The sequence below is a fragment of the Phodopus roborovskii genome, unplaced genomic scaffold (assembly GCF_943737965.1).
Source record: "Phodopus roborovskii unplaced genomic scaffold, PHOROB, whole genome shotgun sequence".
NCBI classification, from domain to species: Eukaryota; Metazoa; Chordata; class Mammalia; order Rodentia; family Cricetidae; genus Phodopus; species Phodopus roborovskii.
The window spans coordinates 33,872,105-33,897,154 of NW_026126525.1; the positions used below are offsets into that span (position 1 = coordinate 33,872,105).

Here is a 25,050-nt window from a genome sequence, read left to right on the forward strand (position 1 = left end):
CCCCCCTCTCCCCCCCCCCGCCCCGCCACCGGGTCCCCCTCGGGCCGAGGCCTCCCCTCCCCCCACGACCCTGTCCGAGGCGCCGATCGCGCGGGCCGCCCCGGCGCCAGGCCCCGCCCCGCCCCCATCATCATTAGCAGATATTACCCTAAACACTTGCTCCTTACCTCCTTTCTCCCTCCAGGCATTGGCGAGGCGGGCTGTCAATCAGCGCTGGGCGGCAGCCCCCCGCGCGGGGGCTCGGAGATGCCAGGCTCGGCGACAGGCGGCGGTGGCGCTGGCGGCGGCGGCGGCGGCGGCTACCACGGCTCAGACACACGCCTTCCCGCCGGCGCGCGCCGGGGTAGAGCGGGCGGCCGGGCGGCCGAGCCACCCGTGGAGCCGCGCGCGGGCCGGGCAGGGCCTCAGGCTCGGCATGGAGCCCGAGATGCAGGCGGCGGAGGAGGGGCCCAGCGCGCCCCGCATCTACAAGCAGCGCGGCCCCTACAGCGTCCTCAAGACGTTCCCCAGCCGGCGGCCGGCGCTGGCCAAGCGCTACGACAGACCCACGCTGCTGGAGCTGCCGCCCGCGCGGCCGTCCCCGCTGCCGCCGCCGCCGCCCTTCGCGCCGCTCGCCGCCGTGCCCATCAGCAGCAGCGAGCCGCCGCCGCCGCCGTTCCCGACGCAGCCGTCCTACCCGGCCGGCTCAGGCCGGGCCCCCGCCGCCGCCGCCGCCTCGTCGTCGTCGCCGTCCTGCACGCCCGCCGCGCCCCCGAGCCACCCGAGGACTCCGGCGCCGCCCACGGCCCCCGCCGCCTCGTCGTCGTCGTCCTTCGCCGCCGTCGTCAGGTACGGCCCGGGCCCAGCGAGTGGCGCGGGCGGCAGCAGCGCGGGTAGCGACGGCGGCAGCCTGGAGCTCAGTGCAGGTATCGACTCCCGGGCCGCAACTTTGCGGAGCGGCGGCGGTGGCCTGGGGACCTGGGGGAGGGTGGCGGGGGCTCGGGGAGGCCGTGCGTGCACGCGGGGGCCGGTGGGCCTCGGGAGCGAGCGTGCTGCGCCCGGGCAGTAGTAACTTCTGGAAGATTCCCGGCGCCGCCGCGGCCCGGGCTTCCGACGGCGTGCGCGCCTAACAGGTGGCTCTGGGCGAGAAGCTGGGAACGGCTGGGGCTGGGGGTGGGGACGACGCGGGAATTGCAGGCCCCGGCGCGGTACTGGGGAGGGGACGGGCCCCGGGGCAGCCGTCTGAGTCCACTCCACGGAGACGCCCATTTTATTCCCCGCCACTTCACTTTCTCCTGACGCCACACTCCTCTTTCCCGCCCGCCGCCGCTGCTTGTCCTTCTGGCGCTTCCCTGCCCCGGGAAGCGCCTGCCCTTCGCTCCTTGAAGATCCCCGTCACTCCCCTCCCTCCGGCAGTCCGCGGCCACTTGGCCCCTCCCGGGGGCTCTGCGTTTCTTTTACTCTGTGCGCTCCAATTTTGGTGGCGCGCACCGTTCGCTATACCAATGGCGAAGACGCCGCTCCCGGTCAGCTGTGTCCCCGGTGCTCAACTGGGTTGGGTGTGTGTGTGTGTGTGTGTGTGTGTGTGTGAAGTTTTGGGGTGTTTTGTTTTGTTTTTTGTTTTTGATGGGGGCCCTCCTCCAGCCACGGATTCGTGGGCGTCCACGGAACAGAGTTTAAAATGCCCACACACCCAGACCATGAGGCACTGGTTTCTATGTCCCTGAGTGGAGCCGGGATCGTCCACCCAGAGGTGGAGATTGTTCCTCCAGAGAGCTTGAGAGCACTGAGCAAGGCCTGCATAGTCTGCTCCTCCGAGGAAGGACAGACAGCCACATTTATGGTTCCTCATGACTGAAGTCCCTCCCTGCTCAGGCCTTTCTGGGCACTTGAGAGCCTCCCAGCTTCTGTCAGGCAATGTAAGACTGTGTGTGTGTGTGTGTGTGTGTGTGTGTGTGTGTGTGTGTGTGTGTGTGTGTGTGTGTGTGTTTCCTAGTGACAATAGATGGGCATTGTCTCTGAAGGAGTTATAGATGTCTGTGCTAAGAGCTCTGCTGTTTGTCAATATTTTGACATGTGAAGGATTGGTTTGGAGAAAGGAAATCTAATTACAGGTTATAGTGAAGACTTCTGTCATATCTCCCAGTGCTTTGGAGATGTTAGAGATTCTGTGTTGGGGTTCTTACATGGCTTCCTGACTGTTTCTGAGGTGATTTTCACACACACTCCCCACTGCCCTTGCCCTAATATCCTATTGTGTTTTTATGTGTGTTGTTAGGCCCTCCCCAGATTTCGTGTTCTGTTTGGTTTTTGCTTTTGAAACAGGGTCTTTCCCTATCTCCGACTAGCTTGGAACTCGATACTTGGAGGTTCTCATGCCTCAGTCCGTATATGCTTTTCCGTGTGCCCAGTACCCCAGCTCAGCCTTTTCTTTACCTTGTTTTTCAACAGTTTGGGTTCTTTACCTACCCCATTGCTATATTTTACACTCTTGTATAATATTGGTTCCACCCACATCCTTGGGGACAACCCCCTCATCTGCCTGGTTCAGTCCTTGGACGTTCAGTCCTTTCACTTCCTCCAGGAACACTAGACATCTACTCCTTCCTCACCATTTTCATCCATATGTTGCTCTTCTTCCACAATCACTGGATTATTTCTTTCAGCCTTAGTTTCTTAGCAATCTTTCCATGGCTGCTTTTGTTCCAGAAGTTTCGCTTGTCATTTTCATTTGGAGTTTTTTTCCCCCCTCCACTCAGTATTTTTTCTAGTATCCTATTTTAATTTGTCTCTGTCACAAGTTAGAAGCTATTGTCACTGAATCTAAAGATAGGAAGGGGCTTTTTTTTTTTTTTTTTTTTTTTTTTCAAACTTTCTCATACTGCTAGTTTTCTCAAGGCTATTCTGGTTGGGTTTTAATTGTTAGTTTTTGTTTGTTAGTGGGGTCTCCAGGGTATGGTCGATAGGATGGGAGTATGTGGTGGATAATAGATTTCCTCTGTGTGTTACAGAGAATGTTCTGAATGCAGAGGGAGAGCCATAGAATTAAGGTACTTTTAATCACTAAGGTACAGACCACCTCTCAACAGGCACAGTGATATGAGTGGCCATCAGAGTGACAGCCACATGGACAGCTGATTGGTTCTTTGAGGAACTAATGGTGCCACTTTGAGCCAATGAGCTTGTGTGCTCACCAGGGCCTTTTAGACACATGGGGCGGGGCAGGTGCGGCTTTGCCTGTTGAGCCTGAACAGCCTTGTACTTGTGAGTATTAGGAGGCACCTTGTCAGCTGAAAATAGTCAAACAGTAGTGTGATAAGGGAGTGCAGGATAGGAGAGGTATGGCTGGCCAGCCAGGGTAAATGTGCTGGAAAGATACAAAGGTTGAAGTGAATCTTACTTGCCATTAAATGCCGCAAGCCATTGAGAAAAGAAATACTCGATTAAAAATAGATTTTTTTTTCGACATTCTTATAAAAATCTCATGAAGAGTATAATTTTCCTTAAAAGGGGTAATACGCCATGGTTTTAAAAGCATATTTTTCCTCTGTGGGAGGCTTAGAGTTAAAACCCACGTAGATCTTGATATGCAGCCTAAATTTGGCATCAGGAAATGGGAAATTGCATCTTTAAGCAGAGTACAATCAAAAATGAATTACAATAAATCCTATATAATTGCATAGGTCATTCTCTTTAATGAGATTTTATTAACCTGACTGTCAAGCTTTTGAGTCAGGCAGATATTTTATCTTCTTCAACTGATAAAAGTGTCAGCCATAAACCACCATATAAATATTCATAAATCTACACATCTGTGGCAGCCTATCAGCATCATTCTTTTGGACATTAAAAGCATTCTAATTACTTTCTGTCTAGCAGAGCTGAAATGCTGCCTGTTATAGTATGTGCTTGGCAGGCATGATTGCTTTTGTTTGCCATCACAAATAGCAGCATCCTATTTTATATACCGATGGTCCAGAAAATATTCAGGGATTGACTGAGCAGGATGAATATTAGGAAGCACCACCTGCTTTTGATAGCACCAAGTATATTAACTCATCTGTTAATTTTTGACACATCATTGATTTATTTATTTAGAAAAATTGCATCCTGTTTTGCTGTGTTGACGTTTGCCATTATGGAGGAAAAAAATTGGATGGCATTTCAAAGACATCCTTCATTGATTTAAGGAGAGGGTGCTGTTTTCCAAGACGCTTTAATTTTCTGACTTCTGTCCCCTTGTACCATACCATGTAGTCCTCTTAAAAAGAAGTTCATATCTTAAGGGAATCCTCTATTTTGAACTAGTTGCAAGTTCTTTGGTTGATGTATTGTGTGGATACATTAATAGATCCACTAAAAATTTTCTGCTCTTGCATCTTTAATATTAACATAGTTTACCCTTGGCTGAGCTAAAATCAAAAGGTTACCACTAATCCTCAGTGCTCTGGTTTCCCTCCTAGGTGACGGAATTCTCTTGAGGGGCTGGGTGTGATGGGCACACTGTGTGAAGGCCATCAGAGTAGAGAAGATGTTTGATTGTCTGCTTCCCACCTCTTAGTCACTTATCAGATTTAGGATGGATTAAAACCACACAAGTGCAGGCAAATTTCAAGCAATGAAAATCTTAATTAAAAAGAAGAACCACGAGTTTAGACTCCCAGCCCCCGGGTGAACACAATGTACAGCATCTGCATGGCATTATCTCTCAGTGGGTTCACAGTAAAGCACACTAAATTAATGGTCATCCAGAGGGCTTTGGAATTGTGGTTTGCTAACATTGTGGGAAAGTTAGCAGTAGACTTTTAAAGTCCCTTTGTACACTGCTGATTTTATATTTCTCTACTATCCCCTGAGTGAGGGGCACTCTATGACATGGGATTAAAAAAAAAAAAAAAAGTTAAGAAAATCCATTTTATACTTTTCTTAGTTAAGACAGTTGTAGTCATAGGAAAGAGAGCTTTTTTTCTCTGTTTCTTAGAGGTAAGGGCCTTGCACAGTTCCTGCATCTCTACTGTAGTCTATCCAGAAAGCTAAAGTATTGCTGATTGTGGTGCATGTGAAATCCCAGTGCAATGGTGGTATTTTTATCACACTCTTTTGTGTGTTGGTGTTAAAATACACTGCCCAGATATTTCAAGGCTTTGAAAATTCAACCTTAAATGTTTAAAATTGCCATTTTTGTGTAGATCAGTTCTGAGAGCAAATTCAGAATGCTGTCTTTTCAAATCTACAGGCAAGAACTATTTTGTTATCGCTATTCTCTGATTTTCTGAGTGCACTTTAATAGATTATCTTCATAATGTAGTATGTTACATAGTGATTTTTTTCTCAGCATGTTATGTTTATCCTTCAATTAAGAAAACAAATCATGCTTGTCCCTAAGTCAGATATTTTTTCGCTTAAAATCTGTGCTGTAATGTGATTCATCATTATGATTAAAACTACTCTGTTTTGTAGGACACTGAACAAATGTATTTGAGCAGCTCCTCTTACTAGACAGTTCTGTTTAAGTTTTCCTTTTGTATTCATCCCTATTGTCAAGGTTGTGTTAAAGGTGTATGGGCTGTAAATCAATTGGGACTGTGCCGATTAAAATGCAAGCAGTAAACACAACTTAAGGTCTTGTGCGGGATTATAGGATTAAAATGATGAAAACTGCTCTTGTGCTAGAATTGAGTATTCCCAATCAATACTGTTCTTTGATTTTACTAATAAAAGAACAGAAACAAGGAAGCAAAATAACGAGAATGGAACACCTCCACTTGTGTGGTTCAGTTGTTGGCTTCCTGGGTTTGTTTAGGTCAGTAAAGAAATGGCACCCAAGGATCTGTAGGACTTAGGACATGGGCACATTCATCAATGACCTGGTTTGTGATTGGGGTTTTGAGCTGACCCATGATGTGTACTCCTTACAATGGTGTTCTGTCAGCTCTCTTTTATCCTCACTGAGCTGGTCCACCCTTCAGTTCTCTGGCACCATGTTGTGTATTTAACTGGGTAACTCAGATGGGAGGGGCCGGCTTAGGCCTTCCCAGAGGTTGTTGAAGGATTCCTAGGTCTTGATCTTGACACAGGGTCTAAGGAAGGGTAGGGTAGTATTGCTCTCTAGAGCAGGAAGTAGATAGTTCAGTGGGTTCCAAGTCGGAGGGCCTCAGTTCAGATCTCTCTAGAACTCAGGCAAAGCCAAATGCCATAGCATGTCTGCAATCCCAGCACCCCATATAGCAAGATAGGAGATGTTAACAGGAGACTCTGTGGGTGCTATTGGGCGAGGCTGGTATATGCAGCAGACAGTGTTCAAACAAGGGGCTGACACCCAAGATTATCCTCTGACCTTTACATGTGATGTGGCACACATCCCTCCAGACAATTTTTTTTGTTGTCGTTCTGTTTTGTTTTAAGAAAAAATACAGAAGTATACCAAGAAGAAAGCAATAAAGGATTTCAGTCTCTCAAAGGTGGTGGTGGCCTTATGTCTGCCTCCAACCCTGGTCAAGTAAATCTGAAGACACTATGAAAACAAAAGGCTCTGAATTTATAGGTATCCCCAAGAGAGGAGTGTGTGGAGGCCAGAGGTCAATTGTTCCATCCTATTTTTTATGTTTTGAGATTTCATAGGTACATACAATGAAATATGATCACATCTATTCCCATTCTCCTCTCAGCTCCTCCCTGTACCCTGACCCACATGCGCATCTTCCCACTTAATGCCTTCTTGTAATAACTGCCTGAGTCCAGTTAGCACTGTCCTTATGTGCATAGAGTGTGGCGGTTCACTGGAGAAGGGGGACAGTATACTAGTAGTGTCCATCCCACCCCCAATTATTCTTTATCAACTATCAACTACCAATAGCTCCTCAGTTAAGGACCAGGCTTTCCAGTCAGGCAGTTCTTGTTACAGACAGCCACCCTGTTTTCTTCTGACAGGGTCCCTCGCTAAACCTTGAGCTTACTGTTTAGTTAATAGTAGTTAGTCTGTAATCTGCAGGTATCTTCCTGTCTGTGTTTACCAGGTGCTGGGATTATAGGTGTTTGCTGCCCCCATTGTTTTTTTTTTTTTTTTTTTTAAATAGGTGCTTGAAATGGAGCCCAGATCTTGATTGTGCAGCAAGCTCCTCACTCGTGACCCCTCTCCCCAGCCTTCCCCTTGTTTTTAGACATTAGGCTAGACCCATTGGCAGGCCAAGGAGCCCCAGGGCAACCCCTCTGTCTCAGTCTCTCAGTTCTGGGATTATAAGCATATATCCCCACATTCATTTTTTTATATGGGTGCTGGAGATGGAGCTTAGGTGTTTGTGTGACAACCACTTTACCAATAGATCTGTCTCGCCAGTGGGTATATATTGATCCATTCTTCCATGGGTAGATTTGAAGCACTATCCTGACTCCCAGCCCAGTGTAGTCTGTAACCCTCTCGTGGACAGAAGAGTTTTGGCTCAGAATTCCCTAGAATGGTAGCATTGTTTAGACTTGGGGGATGGATACTTCCTGTGTACTGGGGCACTGCTGGGATTTCTTTATGTCTTCCAGTGAAGTAATTGAAACAGGGCATTTGGACCACCATTCCCCAATACCTACTTCATGAAAATATGCTAAGAAGAAGAAAAAAAAAACATGGTAGAACATTGACAGAAGTCTCAGTATCTGTTGTCCACATCCCATGTTGTCTCCCTCTCCCCTCCTGGCCCCATTTTTCTTGAAAAGGGACCTCACTGGGCAGCCCAGGCTGATCTCTAACCCCTGGGTTTAAATGGTCCTACTGCTTGGCCTCCTGAAGAGCTGGGACAGAACATCTGTACCACAACTCATAGGGTACACAGACCAGTAGAATTATGTTTTCATTGGCCATATGTGATGAGCTTTCTTGTGTGTTTTTACTGCATCTGTTGTCTCTACCCCAAAGAAGACCTCAAGCATCTCTATATTTCACTTAAAAGAACATTTTGGTTTTTCTGTCCTAGACCAAGTACAACAAAAATATGTAGTCATTTTCTTCAGAGAAGGCCAGCCAGTAGCAAACCTTCCTGTTTATTTTTATGATAAATAAGAGTTTCTGGCCCCTGAGTTCTCCAGCGATTTATTTGTTTGTTTATTTATTTATTTATTTATTTTGTTGCCATTAATCTGGGTAAAGGGAAGAAATCCAAAGTACCCTCCTTCTGTTGTTAGGCCTGAAAAGTGTCACTTTGTACTAGTGAGATCTGTCTCTCTGTGGTGATGAGCAGGAGAAGGTGGCACCTGCTTCAGTCACACTTAACAATGCATTGGACATTAAGTAATGCTTTCAGGGTGTGGGAGAGATTTTTCTTTGTCCCTATAGTCTGTTTCTCTTCCCTACTTTGCACTGCATGACATGTGCTTAGAATTCAGATAGATATATGGGCTTCATGGTACCCACACTCTGTGCCCCTTTAGGAGACTCGACAGGCCAGTGTAAATGGCTCTGAGAAGAAAGACATCCCATTTTCACATGGTGCTGCCACATAACTCTAAACACTGGCTTTGACAAGAATTCCAGATTAGGAAGACTGTTGAGTGCAGGTGTTGCCTGACAATTTTTTGTCACCTCATCCTCCTGCCTGTAGAGCCGTCTGTGTTACCTTAGATTTCTAGTGAGTTCCTCACACGGACTAATCTCTCTTCTTCAGTTTGCATCTGTGAGCTGCCTGGTTGTGGCAGGGATTGTATCAGCTGATGAATAGCAAGGGCAAGAGGGCACTCCAGAAATAGCAGTAATGATTGCAGGAAGGCCTCCTATCAATGAGGAATTGAGTCTGCAGTGGCTGGCTCAATTCATTAGAGTAAGGATATTAATGAAGCCAAAGGTGTGAGTTCAGACCCATGCATGCCAGAGAGGGACATCTCTATACTGTTCCCCAGCCTTTTCTGAGAATTAGGGCTCAGGCACCCCTTGGTCACAGAACAATAGAGAGCTGTGTGTCCTTTCTGTGGTGGGTTCACTGGGCCTTTTGTGTTGCAAGGTTGAATGAAGCTGGAAGTGGAGGACCTTGCTTCTTCCATGCCTGGCTGTTGGTCACTAATGTCTCTCTTTCATTTTATTCCAGAAAGCCGTATGATCTTGGATGCCTTTGCCCAGCAGTGCAGTCGTGTTCTTAGTCTCTTAAATTGTGGAGGAAAACTTCTGGACTCCAACCATTCTCAATCCATGATTTCTTGCGTCAAGCAGGAAGGCTCTAGTTATAACGAAAGACAGGACCAGTGTCACATTGCAAAAGGGGTCCAGAGTCAGACCTCTGACAACATAGACATAGAAATGCAATATATGCAAAGAAAACAACAAACTTCTGCCTTTTTGAGAGTGTTCACTGACTCTCTCCAAAATTACCTGCTCTCGGGAAGCTTCCCGACTCCAAACACCTCATCAGTCAGTGAATATGGGCACCTGACTGACGTGGACCCACTCTCAACCTCCCCGGTGCATACACTAGGTGGCTGGACCTCCCCAGCAACGTCTGAGTCCCATGGTCACCCATCCTCCTCTACGCTACCAGAGGAGGAGGAAGAGGAAGAAGAGGAAGGCTACTGTCCTCGATGCCAAGAGCTGGAGCAGGAAGTTATCTCATTGCAACAAGAAAATGAAGAACTCAGAAGGAAACTGGAGAGCATCCCAGGTACACAGCCATACTTTGAGCAGACAGCAGCAGTGCAGAAAAAATGTACACACATACATACATACACACACACACAACACACACACACACGTGCATGGAGAGTTGCTAAAAACCCCTTCTCATGTAAACGACATCTCTAAATGGAGCAGAGGTTGGGCTCAGAACATAGTGGAATCTGACTGTGTGTTTGCTTAGGAGAGACAGGGAAGTAGAATCTGCATGATGACTTCCTAGCTGGACTGTCCGTTATGCCTTCAGAAAACTCCCTGGGAGAAGCTAGGAAGCTGTGTGAGACCATAGTGTTTCGCGTCTCAGTACATTCCCATGGGAAGACCTGGGGCTGTCTTGTAGAATCTACCCTATTTGACAGTCAGTTTGTGGCAGCTCGTCATCCAGGACAGACAGGCACATAGGAGAAGTCAGCAGACAGAATGAAAAAGGTTGAGGTCAGTTAAGCAAGTGCTTCACACAGCCCAGTGGTAACCCAAGTGTCTTCATGTTCTGAAGGTACTGCTGGGAACATAGAGGTTCCTGCTTCATTTTCTCCCCTGAAGTAAAGCCTGGAGCACACATGAACTAAAGGGGGTGAGCTCATCAGTTCACCATGAAAAGTGTGTTGGGGGTTCACAGGAGGAAGATCTAACCAGAGCAGGTTGGGGAGGAAGACCCTTCAACTACTGCTGTATGTTGCTGGTGAAATGTCTGCTAGCCAGGAGGTACTCTTACATTCAGAGGTCCTTTCGGATGTTGGAGGTTCACACCTAGGAGGTGACATTGGCACTTTTTTTTTTGTATTGGATCATCCCACTAGAAGTATGGGGGGCGGGGCGAGGGGGTTACAGGGATATTTGCTTCTCCACCCAGTTGTATGTGGTGCTGGAGAATAAACCCAGTCTTCACGAATGCTCGGCAAGCACTGTATTCTCTGGGCCTGAAAAACTCTTTAAGATCACAAACTTACCAATGAATATAACTTGAATGTCTTTACTGAGACAGTTATCCTTGTGTAGCCTGGCTGGACACTTGCTCTATAGATCAGGCTGGCCTTGAACTCAGATCTACCTGCTTCTGCAGGTGTGCACACCATGCCTTCTATTTTTGTTCTCTGCATATCTGAGTTTTTAGAATCCACAGGTAAGATAGCTCAGTCAGCTGGAGAGAGAGACACTCTGCAGTGAATAGCACTCACTGCTCTTGCAGACGACCTGGGTTTGGTTCCCAGTACCTACATGGCAGCTCACAACCAAATGTAATTGCTGTTTCAGGGGATTGGACTCCCTATTCTGGTCTCTGTGGGCACCAGGAACACATGTGGTACACAATTATGAAGGCAAACACACAAAATGAAAATTTAAAAAACAGACTAGATCAGACATGACTAATACTCCATTGAATACTTCCTTTACCTGTTTTCCTATTGCCAGAAAGTCATGTCATTTCTGTGTCACAGTAAACATAGAGTATGGATGTCTTCACAAGATAGTAGTTTTAACTTCCTTTGAATGTATTCCAAGAAGGGAGATTGATTCCAGGCAAAATGGCACACTATGCTTAATTTCTGTAGAAACCTCCATAATCTACATACGGAGGACAGTGGTATTCATCCTCACCAACAGTGGACGAGAGTTACTTTTCTCCACACCCCCGTCAACATTTATTATGTTTTGACTAAGTGATGTCTGTTCCAAGGATTGTGAGATGGCATGGCAGTGGGTTTGGGTTTTGTTTTCCTTGTTAATGACTTCTCAGCACCGTTCATTGACTGTATTTTGGGCATTTGTTTTTCCTCCTTTGGGTTTTCAAGACAGGGTTTCTCTTTGTAGCTTTGGAGCCTGTAGTGGAACTCTGTAGACCAGTCTGTCCTTGAACTCAGAGAAATCCACCTCTCTCTGCCTCCCAAATGCTGGGACTAAAGGCTTGTGCTACCACCACCCAACTGTTTTGGACCATTTGTATGTCTTTGGAGAAATATGTAATGGGCCTGTCTCTTTGAAACAGCTGAGCTCCTGATCCTCCATCCCCCCCCCCCACCCAAAGTCCTGAGATTATGTGTGTACCACTCTCCCTGACTCTTGCCTATGTGGGTGGAGGGGGTAGGATGGGGAAGGGAGAGAGGGAGGTTCTCTCACTGTCCTATAGCTCATATTTGGACTAGGCTGGCCAATCCATCCACCAGCCCTAAGGACCCTTCTCTCATCACCACACCACACCTATAACATGGATGCCAGAGCTGGAGTCAGGTCCTCAAGGATGTTTGTAAGGGAAATGTTTGATTGAGCTGCCTTCCTCTGGTAGGACTTTTATGGTTTCCATATTATATTTAGGTCTCCTTTGTAGTGTCTAATGTTTATGGTCTTACATGAATTGATGGCTGACTTTTATGTATGGTATTAGTTTTCAATCTAATTTCTTTCTTTTTTTGTTTTGTTTTGTTTTTTGAGACAGGGTTTCTCTGGGTAGCTTTGAAGCCTGTCCTGGCACTAGCTCTTGCAGACTAGTCTGGTCTCAAACTCACAGAGATCCACCTGCCTCTGCCTCCCAAGTGCTGGAACTAAAGGCTTGCACCACCACTGCCCAGCTAAGTCTAATTTCTTTTGCATGTGGAAATTCAGTTTTTGGGGCTGGAGAGATGGCTCAGGGGTTAAGAACACTTGATACTCTTATAGAGGACCTAGGTTCAGTTCCCAGCACCCTCCTGACCTGTAGCAGCCAGCACACACATGATGCTCAGACATTGCAAGCACACATGCTCATTCACACATGCACAAAATGAATCTTTAAAGAATACAAAAGAAAATTGAGTTTTTCCCAGTATTAATATTGCCAGTATTTAAAAAAAAAAAAAAAACTTCTACAAGGCATGATGGCATACACCTTTAATTCCAGCACCAGAGAAGCAGAGGCAGATGGACCTCTTTTAGTTCAAGGCCAGACCGATCTACATAGCAAGGTCCAGACCAGCCCAGGTTTCATGATAAGATCCTGTCTTTATGTGGGGGGGGGGGGGTGAGACCTACCTTCGTCTTTTGAGACAAGGTCTTGGTTTATAGCCCTCAAATCTCTGATCGTTCTGCTTTCCCCTCCCGAGTGCTAGGTCTATAGGCACCCAGCAGAAGTTCTGTTCTGTTTTATAAATCACACATGTGTGGTCTTTTTTGTTTATTCTTCTAACTCTGGACCCACACCAGCCATCTATTTCATCTTATAGACAAGGAAGTTGGGGCATAGAAGATGGGAGAGCAGCTGTAGATAGTTACATAGTCCAAGCCTTCTGACTTGGTGTCCAGTTTGTGACCCTCCACTCTGGAGTCAGTTCTCACCTTCAGGGTAGTTGTGTTGTCTGATCACCAGTGTGATCCTGAGTTATCCAGTAAGTTAGTTAGTGAACACTGTGGCATTACTTCTAGCAGAAATACAGAGCTAGGGCTCTAAGGATCTCCTGTACAGTGCCTTGAACTAATAAGTGTATAACCTTGTTTCTTTCGTGCTTTGGGTGTCGGCACTTCAGCACTACAGTGGAGGTCATTTTAAAAATGAATTCCCAAACAGAAATATAAGAACATCCCTAAATGCATCACGACAGGGACATTTGTTTCAAGCATAAGAACTGAAACAGGGCAGTCACAGCTGGCACATTTGTCAGGCGACTCACATTCCAAACTTCTTTGCACGAGTCTGCAAATGGCTTGCAAAAGTTCCGGTTTAGGGAGTTCCAAGCATACCTTAGCAAGCACACAAATTTGCGATTACAGAATCCAAGAGGGAGTAGTGACTGAACTACAGAGCTAACCCCGATAGTTCCCTGTGTCGTTAAGCAGGTACATTCGTACTACAGTTAGTGGTAAAGGGCTTTTGTGTACACAAAAGCCCCTGAGAGCGGCTACAGCTGTAGACTCATGTTCTTTGCTGGCTGTGACTCCTACATTTACTTATTTGCCCATTCTGAGCCTCAGTCTCCTCCTCTACAGCAAAGTTAACAATATTATAGGACTATGAAGCGTTAAATTCAGTACATCTTCCCATCAACACTTAATGTCACCTTCCTGAGACTGGAGACATGGCTCCCCTGTTAAAATCACTTGTTTCTCTTCAAGAGGGCCCATGTTCAGTTCCCAGAACCCACATGGTGGCCCACAAACATCCATAACTCCAGTTCCAGGGGGTCCCAGTACCTTCTTCTGTCCTCCTCGGGTACCAGGCATGCACACGGTGCACATAGCAGGCAAAACACACATACACTAAATCTTAAAAGAAGAAAAATGGTTGGTAGAGCATGTCTGTAATCCAAATGCCAAAAGGCTGAAGCAGGAGGAGAGTCCAAGATCCTTGTGGGATGTGACGAATCCCCATCTTAACCAGGAAAGAAAGAAAAGAGAGTATAGCAGTTGTGTGCCTCCCAATACCAAGATTGGAAGTTTTTCCAGAGGATAAGCAGTGTCTGACTTCAGAAAGGCCAGCGAGCCTTAGGTTTGTGTTGGCTTCTTGTAGTCAGTCTTCACATCTTTGGGGTTTTATTTGCGGGAGACAGTGTCCTATCTGTATAGTTGAGATTACAGGCCATGCACAGTTGTGCTTGGCTTTCGTCCTGAACATTTTTGGAGACTTTTCAACCGTCAGTGCCCATAGTACACCAAGCATCCATCCTCACTGGACAGGTCTGACTGTTGGGCAATCAGAATCTTTATCAGACCCCTGTCCTTTCCACCCCCAAAATGTGCTGTCTTCTTGAGAAACTCCTATGCATTCTTCAGTGCCCAGTTGAAGCAAGTCACTTCTCTAAGAGATCCTTCCTAACCTCCAGGCACATACCACACACAGTGCATACCTCAGTTAAAGTTGTTTTCAAGTCTGTGTTTACCCTGAGTATGGCTCCTGATGTCCTGATAAGGTAAAGGGTCATACACTGGGCTTGAGGGCAGAGACAATGCTTATTATCTTGATGTTGCCTCCCTGTTGAAACAGGACACTGTATGTGAACAGGAGCCAGCAACTGTAGGAGGCTAATACCTAAAGCTGATCATTTGGTTTGAGATAATCTATTCAGGAGCTTATTATAAAACATACAATTAGACTACATGAAGATTATTGAAACATAAGAGATAGCTGGGATTGTCATCAGTAAAAACATTCAACTTTCCTATAAAACTATTGAGTAATATTTTGAGGAGTTTGAAGTCTTTGACTAACAAGATAGATAAAATGGTGCTTGAGGGAAGAAAAGAAAGTGACCAAGATTTTAGCTGGGTGTGGTAGCACAGGGCCTGTAATCCAGTCATTTGGGAAGCTGAGGCAAGAGGAGAGTGAGCTCCAGGCCAGCCTGGGCTACATGACTAAATATTGGTACAGTAAAATTATTAGCTGGAGGCCTACTCAGCCTTAAAATAGGAAAACCAAAACTGTAGCAGTTTCTTTAAAGAGGCTTATGTGGGAGTGGCTCACCCAGTACAGCACTGAGATGGCAGCCAAGTTACGAGGCCTCTGAGGAATCCACTGGACTCATACAACGCCGGTAGCTCCCAGTAGTCTTTGCTTCTGCTTCACCTGCTTCAGGTGGTCCTCACAGTCACTGGAGTAGGTGATTATTCCAGTTTACTGGCACGAACACAAGAACTTAGGATGGGTAACTCGCCCAGGATCTTATAGCGGTAATGTAAAAGAGTTTACTTTTATCTTCAGTGTGCTAAGGACCCTGAGTGGGTGTTTAGCTGTTTTCCCTGATGGAGATGAAGCAGTCTTAGAGTCTAGGGGTTGGGGCAAGGTCTCTTTCCTGTTGTCCCAAACCATCCCATTTCCACTTTTCCCCGCTCAGATCTGTGTTGAGCATTGTAATTCCATGTTGTTCCTTAGAGGGAAGAACACTAGAAACACCAGTACCAGGATGGGCACTAGATATTTCTTGGTTTCTTTTGTAAGCACCTTTTTTTTTTCCTCTGTGGCATTATGAGACAGGATGTTAATATGCAGCTCAGCTTGGCCTTGAACTTGGCATTATAGATGTGCACCACTACACAGTCTCTCCTTTTGGTAGAAGCCTCTGTATTTCTCTTACTCATTTATTTTCTCCCAGAATCAGCAGAATGCACAGGGAACAAAAGATAACTGCCCAGTGGGTCACAGTTTCTTCACCAACCAGAATGGTTTGCTTAAATTCTTATTTGGCCCAAGGATGCTGCAGTTCTCTGTAAGACCTCTGGGGGAGTAATTGACTACTTAGTGCCCTACTCATATTTCTGTAGCTGTGGCTGTGAGCCCCTGACCTACCTCTCATCTTTTTAGAGGCCATAAGGCAGCTTGGGGTTTTTGCTTGGTTGGTTGGTTGGTTGGTTGGTTTTGTCTTCCCACAGAAAACATTTCACTTGTTTCTACAGTTTCCCTGTGGAAGTCTAGACAAGTGTCCAAAAAGGTACCAGCTAAGACATCTGGAGGCATCTGTCTCAGGAGAGATGGCAAGGGAAACCTGGAAGTGGGAGGGGAGGTCCAGGGTCCAGGAAGTCCACAGTGATTCCAAATTTTTTAAACTGAGAAAATGACTGTGTGTGAGTGAGAATTACAAATTTTACTATAGTTCCTATGCTAAATCAAGGGTTGTACCATATGCATGTCACAGAACATGCCCATTCCTTTCGCCTGTACCTCACCATCCTTGTGCCTCTGTCCCCAGAACTATTACAAGTGTGTGATACCATGATGGACTCTTCTGCTCTTTCATCAATTAATACTGAAAGCCAGAGGCATATTCCCTACACAGCATCAGCCAAATGGGTTGACATTTTAATTTGTTGGTAGGGGCTCCTTACATTCCCCCCCAATAATTTTTTTTTAATTAAAAGTTTTTCGTACAATATATGTTGATCATTTCTCCTTCCAGAACCTCCCCAACTTTGTGTTCTCTTTCTCACAAAAATAAGTAAATAAATATATGAATATTAGAACAAATAAGGAAAAGACCAGTAAGACAAAAACAAACAAAATGAGGCAGAAAGTCCATTAAAACAAGCATGGAGTTTCTTTTGAGTTGGCAGCTACTCCTGGGCATGGGACCTGTACTCACTCCATTGGCTCCATTGGATAAAACGGATTTTCCCTTTTCCAGGTGTAAATGGCAAATGACTTGAAAGCTAGCTAACGTGTCCTATTGCTATTCCTCCCACAGTGCCCTGCCAGACCGTCCTTGATTACCTAAAGACAGTACTGCTGCACCACAACCAGCTTCTGCCGCAGCCTGCTGACCAGCCCACCGAGGTAGGAGTGGCCTCTGGGAAGAGGGTTATGGGCTTGCAGGTGAAATTCCCCTCAGGTGAAGCCTGCTTACAGCTCCCAGTCTCTATGGAGCAGATTGGCTAGCCAAGCACATTGCTGCCTGGCCGTTTGTGGGTCTCTTGCTGGGAGTACAAACTGGAGAAAGACTGTGCTGATTTAATTTACAAAGATTCAGGAAATTGCATAGGAAATTGCATAGTCTTCCCTATTCCTTTGGAGCAGGGAAGTTGGAAATGGAGATAACATCCAGCACGCCTTCCCACATAACCTTAGTCTCCACATTCTCCTGCCTCCGGGGTGTCTGACATTCTCTGAGGTTTCCATTTTATCCCAGACAGTGCACGCCAGCTGTTTTCTTTCTCTGAGCCACAGTAGAAGCAGCTAGTCTCCTATTGTATAGCACAATGGTCTCTTGATGCTAAGGTGGTTTAGCATACTGCATTCTTACAAAGTTTTCAATGCTCAGTCTTGAGCATTTTACTACCTTCATGGTTTTAGACTTTAGAACGTAGCTTGAGTCTCCTTTCCATCCTCAGTTGTTGTGCTTCCTCCTCCATCACAGAGAGCCCCCAAAGCACCCTCTGCCAGCATCCCCATGCCATAGCCTCCATCCATCTCCATCAGAACCCCCAGTGCCTCTTGGATTCTGAGAACCCTAGACTCTCAGTTCATGCTTTCCAAATGACTCATTTTGAAATGATTAGGCATGTCTAAGGACTGTTCCGGTGATCTCCACTCTGTTTTTATTACCTCTCCACCCTATAATCTTACTTCCCTCACCACTTCCCAGTGATTTGCAGGAACACCCCCAACCCCACCCTGTGCCCTTCCTGGGTGTCTGGTCTAGGAGCCCTTTGCAAGCCTGATCCCTCAAGCTCTCGTTTCCTTCATGGCTTTTGTATCAGTGCTGCCTTCTGACTCATGCGCAGGGCTTTTTCATTGTTTCTAGGATACTTCCTTCCTTGTTCTGTACCATCTAGGTTTATGGTGCTCTTCTTCCCCCCTTCCTCTCCCCTCCCCCACTTCTCTGCCACTTGAAGGCTAAACAGTCCCACAGCCCAGTTGCTTATCACTGTTCATTGCTTGGCTGTTGGTGGGATGCCCATAGCCTCCTCACTCTGCACATACCTGCTCTGATACTTAACCTATCTTTGCATCCTCTTTCTATAAAGGTCTCGCCAAACCCAGGAGAAAGCTCCTGCCCTATTGGTGGGTTTCTTTTCATTCCCAACTTGTCGTGTTAATTTTCTACCTTCTGGTCTACCTCTCTCTTCTTTGCACAAAACAAAGTTGTCTTTCTAAGTTAAATATTGAGCCTAAATTAAAATTCGTATTTAAAGACTGCATTTGTTTTTGTTTGTTTGTTTTTTATTTTTTCTAGACAGGGTTTCTCTGTATAACAGTCCTAGCTGTCCTGGAACTCACTGTGTAGACCAGGCTGGCCTTGAACTCTCAGAGATCTGCCTGCCTCTGCCTCCCCAGTGCTGAGATTGAAGGTGTGCACCACCACCACCTGGCTGAAGACTGCATTTGTTAACTTGACATTTTATGGTATAAAACACAAGGGAAACATGTGCTTTCTCCAGGAAGTGTCTATCTCTGATTGCCCCTCCCTGTCTGTGCTCATATAATATATTGTAAATCTGTACCTGTGACCATCGTTTGACTAAAAGTCTTTGAAGACAATGAGGATGTTTTCAATGTGACTCGTTAAGTTAGGATTAGTAACTGAAGTGCATAATCAGCACCCCCAAATAGAAAGAGGGTCTGGGAAGATGGCTTAGCTGATAAAGTGCAAAGGAGGTGCCCAGCACCCACAGAAAAGCCAGGTGCAGTTCCTGATGTGCAGCTGTAACCTACTGCACTGTAGAGGGGACAAGTTTGCTAACCTATCAGCTTACCAGTCTGTTGAGCTCCAGGTTCAGTGAGAGATCCTATCTCAAAAAGGCAGAAAGGCTGGGTGAGGTGGTGTACATCCGTAAACCTTTAATCCCAGCACTTGGGAAACAGAGGCAGGAAGATCTGTGAGTTTAAGACCAGCCTGGTATACAAAATGAGTTCCATATCAGCCAAGACTACATAGTGAGACCCCCATCTCAAGTATAGAAAAGAAAGAAAGTATAGAAATTAAGGTGGAAAGTCATTTAAAGGAAGCCCCAACATTAAACTCTGCCCTCCATGTGTATAGGCATAAAAGTGCACTCATATCCCCACACACAAATTAGATAAGGACAGTGGATTGCTGTGTTTCCCTTGGACAGGGCTGTTTAAATTTCAATACCTGTCATCATCAACATTATTACTATACTGTTTTTATTGTCATTTCAGGCACCTGGGAATGTTCTTGTTTTTATTATTTTATTCTTTTTAACTATGCTAAAAACAAGATTATAACTTTCATCCATAACCCACAGGGCATTCTGAGTTTTGTTTAGGGCTATAAATTACTCTTCTGTTTCTTGATGAAAATTATCTCCAAATGGTAACTCTGTGTTTTATGAGACCCATATTTATGTTGAGCTGCTGTGGTTTGGAATTGTATGGGACTCTACTATGATTTTCTCAAAGATTTGAAAAAGTCTGTCTTGGATCACCAGTTCCCTAGTTACAAATACCCTCATCTTGAAATAGGCACAGTTTAGGGGCATAGCTTAGTATCAGGGATGATTGAAAAGCTCATCCAGGCCAGCCCATCCCACTTAAGAATTGTGATTCTTTGGAAAAAGGATACAACCTCGCTGGACTAGCTATAACTTTTCCTTGCAGGGAGGCACCCCAACCCCAGGGGAACAGATATATTAGGATGATGATGTATTGAAAAGATAAACAGTTCTAGAAGTAGCTGTGCAGTTTTCCTCTTAAGTTTAATGGTGAATATATTCACAAGGCCTGTAAGAGAAGGGTTTTTTTTTTTTTTAAACCTTCATTTTTATTTTTTGTGTATGGGTATTTTGCATATGTCTGTGCACTGTGTGCATACAGTACCCATAGAGGCCATAAGAGAGCATTGGATCCCCTGAAATGACAGATGCTTTTGAGCTACTTTGTAAGTGCTGGGAACTGAATGCAGGTCCTCTTGAAGAGCAGCCATTGCTCTTAACCATTGGATTATCTCTCCAGCCTCTGGCTTTAAATTCTTAACTACAACCACTGTTGCCAAGCACCTGCTTTGTGCCGGTCATGTCGGTAAGCCTTGTACTACATGGTTCATTCAACCAGTGTGTTTCACCTGCTATTAACTCCAGGAGCAGATTATTGCATGGAGCATACAAATCCTGGCCCTCAAGAGCTGTTTGGTGGGAGATGAATGGACACCTTAACAGAAACTGGGAATCTGTAATTGTTGCTTTGTTTTGTTCTCTTTTGAGCCAGGGTCTCACTCTGTTCCCAAAACTGCCTCTGGAGCTCACTATATAGCAGAAACTGGCCTTGAACTCTGAACAGATACCCTGCCTCAGACTCTAGAGTGCTGGGGTTACAGATGTGAGCCATCGTGCTTGGTGACTATGGTATCATTGGCCCTACTTTGACAGTAAAGAATAGTCCCCTCCCAGGCTGAATCCATGGCTCAACTTTAAAATGGTGTTTTGTTTTGGTTCTGTTGATGGGTGTTTTGTTTTCAGTTTGTAGGTGGACCACGTGTTAACCCAGTCCCCTCAGGCCCTGAGACTAGAATTACAAATGGTTATGAGCTGCCATGTGAATTGAACCCAGGCCCTCTGGAAGAGCAATCAGTATTCTTAACATTTGATCCATCTCCAGTGCCAATCCCCTCCCTGTCCTCACCCCCACTGTTATTGTACAATTGTTCAGTAAGAAGTGCAGCTGTCACTGAAGAACTTCTGTAAAAATGCTTTAGATAAGGAGTGGTTCTGAACCAGTTTGGAGTCCACCTACCTCAAGCTGCACCGACTGCCTGGGTTGAAAGGTCATTCGTTGGAAATCTTCTAAGCCCCTACCTCTCTGTCCATGAGAAACCATGGATTATTTATTTTCCCTTCTGCTTCAGCCATGCAGCTCAACACCCTTTCACTTAGGTAGGAATCTGTGTTCTACAACCTAGCTGCCTCGTTCCTTCCTCCACACACTGCCCAAGACTGCACTCTCACCACCTCCTCCTTGAGGGCAGATGAAAGAACCTGTGGACCCTGTGCACAAGGTCCCAGAGCTAAGGGGTCTGTACGCTGCCCCCTGTTGATACCCATGGCCACTTGAAGCAGTTCAGGAAGTTTTCTCAAGTTAATAAGACAGGAATCCAATTCATTTTAAAGTTAGCCTGTCTCTAAATTTAACTACCTTCCTTAAAGGAAACCAATTTGCATTGCCATCTTCAGGAAAATGCTGAAGAGATGAGTTTCTGTGTGTCCTATTCAGTGAATGCTTCCTAGGCAAGTGCAGCCTTGCTGTCCTGCTGACTTTCATACTAGGATCTTCTCCATACTTAACTAAAGCAAGCGGTTTCTGAAATAAAACCCTGTCAGACTCAAACAGTGCCAAATTTATAACCTGTAGTAAATTGTTAGAGTTGTAAAACTGAATGAGCTTCCCTTTTTTATTTTGTACACCTTAATTACTGGGGAAGAAGTATATTAAAACTGAGATCATGGGTTAATTAATTTGTCCTGGACTATAGAATTTTATGGACAGCCAAATCTAAAGTAATGGTTGCGTGGGTGCAATTGACTAAACATGGCTTATAAATGTTACAGAAGTCCCTGTAATTAGTCCCTCTGCCACTATTCAGCTTGGGAATTTTACAGCAGATATAAATTATGAAGGTAAAAAGTAAGAAAAATTTTGAGTTGACAACGTTGGCATTTGCAGAAGCTACAATTTGAGAAGAGCTGTTTTGCGTTATTTTTTTTTTTTTCTTCAGTTTCCTTCTCTTAAACCCACTCTTTTCATGTTTTCATTGTTACACAATGACAATCATGTGTTAGGTGCCTTAAACACAAGTAATGCCTATTAAAATAGACAATCAGCACCATTTCTCTTAAGACCTCAGCTGGCAGCCAGAGGATGAAGGGACCTGTTTGATCACACTCTTCAAAGTCATTTTTGCATATTTAATAGATTGAAAGGGAAAGTTACAGGTTATATTTAAAGAGTGTTCCCTGTCATTGGATCTTGACACATTTTAACCTACCTGTTAAAATGCGAGTTATAAATAGCTCCTCTTTCAGAGGTGTTCATTATACCTCATTGGCTCTTGTTATAGAAAATGCAAATGTAATTTGAAAAGTGCCCGTTCTGAGTGTGAGCAATTACTTGTGCTCTTCAATGCCCGGTTCATTGTCAGCATAGCCACTTGGTTTAAAAGCGTGTTTGCCTTTGAAATGGAGATCATTTGGCTTCTGGCTGGCTCGCTCAGTAGGTAATGAGAAAATATTTTCCTTTTCTAGGGAAGCAAGCAGCTGTTGAACAACTATCCTGTCTACATAACGAGCAAACAGTGGGATGAGGCTGTAAATTCTTCCAAGAAAGATGGGAGACGGCTCCTTCGATACCTCATCAGATTTGTTTTCACAACCGATGAGCTTAAGTACTCATGCGGCCTTGGGAAAAGGAAAAGGTCAGTGCAGTCAGGAGAGACAGGTCCCGAAAGACGCCCTCTGGATCCAGTTAAAGTCACGTGCCTCCGAGGTACTGCATCCTTCCCCTCAGTGTCCACCATCCGTGATCCCATTTCACTGCATTGGCTGTGGCTCCCCACACAAGTGTTCAGCTGTTACTGTATTTTTATTTTTATTTTTTTTATTTTTATTTATTTATTTTTTTAATCTTTACACCAAGACTTTCTAAGCTTCGTGTGGCCCATCAACTTGGTGTTGAAAAGCTCTATAAACGATTCTTTGCTTTAGCCTCGTTTTCACATACTGGTACAAAGGCATCGCATAGTGCCTCATGTTTCACGCTTTCAGTTCAGATTTTCTTGCTGCCAGAGAAGGCCACATTCAGCAAAACTGGAGCATAGGGAAATAGGTGCAGGGAGAGAAGATGTGCCATTTTGTAATTAGTAAAAAGATAGCTTGATTCCATGGGCCTTAATCTGGCTCCTTCTTTAGTAATACATGCAAAGCATACTGGAAGTAGACTTGACCCATAAAGCCTTTGTAGGTTATGTGTGGGTTGGGGGTGGTGAGAGAAAGAGAGATTAAGAGAGATTATCTATGTTTAAAACTTCTGCCTACATGACACAGTTTGGTCAGTATTTTAGGTGATTGCTTTGGTCTTCACAGTTGCAGGTCAGGCAAAGGTTGGGGAACTAGCAGTTGATGGAATAGGTTCCATCAAACACAGACAGATAGAAACATAGAACCACTAGAACAGTCTGTCCGGGAACACAGAACAGAAAGCACAACAGAAGACCCTTCACAATTGAGTACTAATTTTATTAACTAGAAAGACATGCTGATTGAGTCTGGATAGGAATCCAAGTTTTTCCTAGTGATAAAGTCACAGTTTGATTGATAGATTGACCGATCAATCGATCACTTTTAAGACTTTGACAGTTGGAAGGCTTGTCCCTGTACTCACCCCAGGACACAGCCTTCTTTTAGACACGAGACACCCCTCCTGCCAAAGTACACATGTCCTGTTGGGTAGCAGCTAGGCATCTCTAGCTCACCCCACACATTTTCATCCTGCAAGGATTGAAGGGTTGGTGCATGCATGGCTTTCAACCATCCTAGATGATTGTGATGCAAGTGCCCCGTGCTAGGGGAAGCCACTTCGCAAGAATTGCCTTCATTAATTCATATCAGTACTGTAAAGCGATCCTGTGGGCCAGTCCGAAAATTCCACTTACTTTGCATGACCAGCTAATAGAAATTTCCAGAATCTATCTTATTTAACTAATTGATCATAATTCCTCTTATTCCCCAACAGCAAATCAAAGGTGGTAGAATTGCTCACCAAGATGCAGTGTTGGGCTCAGGCTTCTTATTTGTGGAACCAAAGTAGTAAAAACTAAACCAACTGTATCCCTTCTGGGGAAATGATCCTCACTAGGTAAAATGCTTGCTGCACAAGTTTGAGGATCTGAGTTTATGCCTGGGATCCATATAAAAAGCTGAGCAGGGAACCACTAAGGAAGACATTTATCTGTGTTTTCAGCAGCAAATGTTCCTAGAGGTTTTGGGTGGCTTTTGCTCTTGCACATGGAACACTGTGTGGGGTAGATTGGTTGTAGTGAGTGACACCCTGGACCTCCATGTAACTCTTCTGATAGTGCTTCTAGTATAGGTTAAGAAGACTTTCCATTGTCATCTGTCAAAAACCAGCTGTTTGCTGTCTTTTTTACTGTTGTTTGTATTCCCACAGAATTCATTAGGATGCACTGTACCTCCAACCCTGATTGGTGGATGCCTTCAGAGGAGCAAATAAACAAAGTGTTCAGCGATGCTGTGGGTCATGCCCGACAGGGACGGGCAGTGGGGACTTTCCTGCACAACGGTGGCTCATTTTATGAAGGGATGGATCACCAGGCTTCCCAAGATGAGGTCTTCAACAAGAGTTCACAGGATGGATCTGGGGACTAGTGGACAGAATCTTCCCACCTAGCAGTGGTGTTTTTGTGTTTTGTTTAAGAGCTCCAGTTGTGAATGTCCATTTCCTTGTTACCTTAGAGTCCAAAGCATGTTATTCTGTCGTACTTTACACATTTTTCAAACTTAAAACTCTTGACCCACTGCCACAGTTCCCAAAAAGAAATCCACTTTAGGGTTTTCTGGGAAGTCTCTGGATCCCAAAGTAGTATTATATCACAGAGGAAAGGGTACAGTTGATATAAAGTCATTACTAGGTATACATCAGGAGTGCCTCCTGTCCCTTACATCAAGAGTGTCTCCTGTCCCAAGTCTTCAAGTCAGCCTGGCCTCCTGAGCAGAGCTGGTCTCCTGGGAAGGTTCAGTTAGCATTCCTGCACATGCAGGAAGGGAAGACACAGTTGTTTTCAGGAACAAACATTTTCTTATTTAATTCAAGTAAGTTTTCTTTCAGTTTTCCAAAGACTTGAATTCAGAGTTCTCAGCAAAGAGGACAGGTGACACTGTAAGCTCCCATATGTTATAATCTCTTGTTGATTGGAAGCCAGAGGACAGAGGCCATGTCTGTAGATGGTCAAGGTCAGGTCAGCTACTTTTCTGTTATTTCATAGACAGACAAAACTCACTGT

The 25,050-nt window shown here is 45.2% G+C and overlaps 1 protein-coding gene across 2 annotated transcripts; it reads left to right on the forward strand.

Moving 5' to 3' along the window:
• Positions 1 to 271: 271 nt before the first annotated feature.
• On the forward strand, positions 272 to 24,699 carry Bend4 (BEN domain containing 4). Of its 2 annotated transcripts, none has more exons than XM_051198255.1 (5): positions 272 to 905; positions 9,048 to 9,614; positions 16,768 to 16,856; positions 22,277 to 22,517; positions 24,198 to 24,699. In XM_051198255.1, exons 1-5 carry the CDS (start codon positions 416 to 418, stop codon positions 24,413 to 24,415), a joined length of 1,605 nt encoding a protein of 534 aa, XP_051054212.1. In that variant the 5' UTR covers positions 272 to 415; the 3' UTR covers positions 24,416 to 24,699. The 2 variants fall into 2 exon arrangements, with proteins under 2 accessions (XP_051054212.1, XP_051054214.1); XM_051198257.1 differs by having other exon boundaries at positions 22,277 to 22,446; positions 24,198 to 24,341.
• Positions 24,700 to 25,050: the final 351 nt, after the last annotated feature.

Excerpts from the sequence above, each read along its gene's own strand:
- Bend4 (XM_051198255.1), top strand. The coding sequence starts at position 416 with ATGGAGCCCGAGATGCAGGCGGCGGAGGAGGGGCCCAGCGCGCCCCGC. Across the intron at positions 906-9,047 it reads CAGCCTGGAGCTCAGTGCAG|AAAGCCGTATGATCTTGGAT; the intron begins GTATCGACTCCC and ends ATTTTATTCCAG. Across the intron at positions 16,857-22,276 it reads CTGCTGACCAGCCCACCGAG|GGAAGCAAGCAGCTGTTGAA; the intron begins GTAGGAGTGGCC and ends TTCCTTTTCTAG.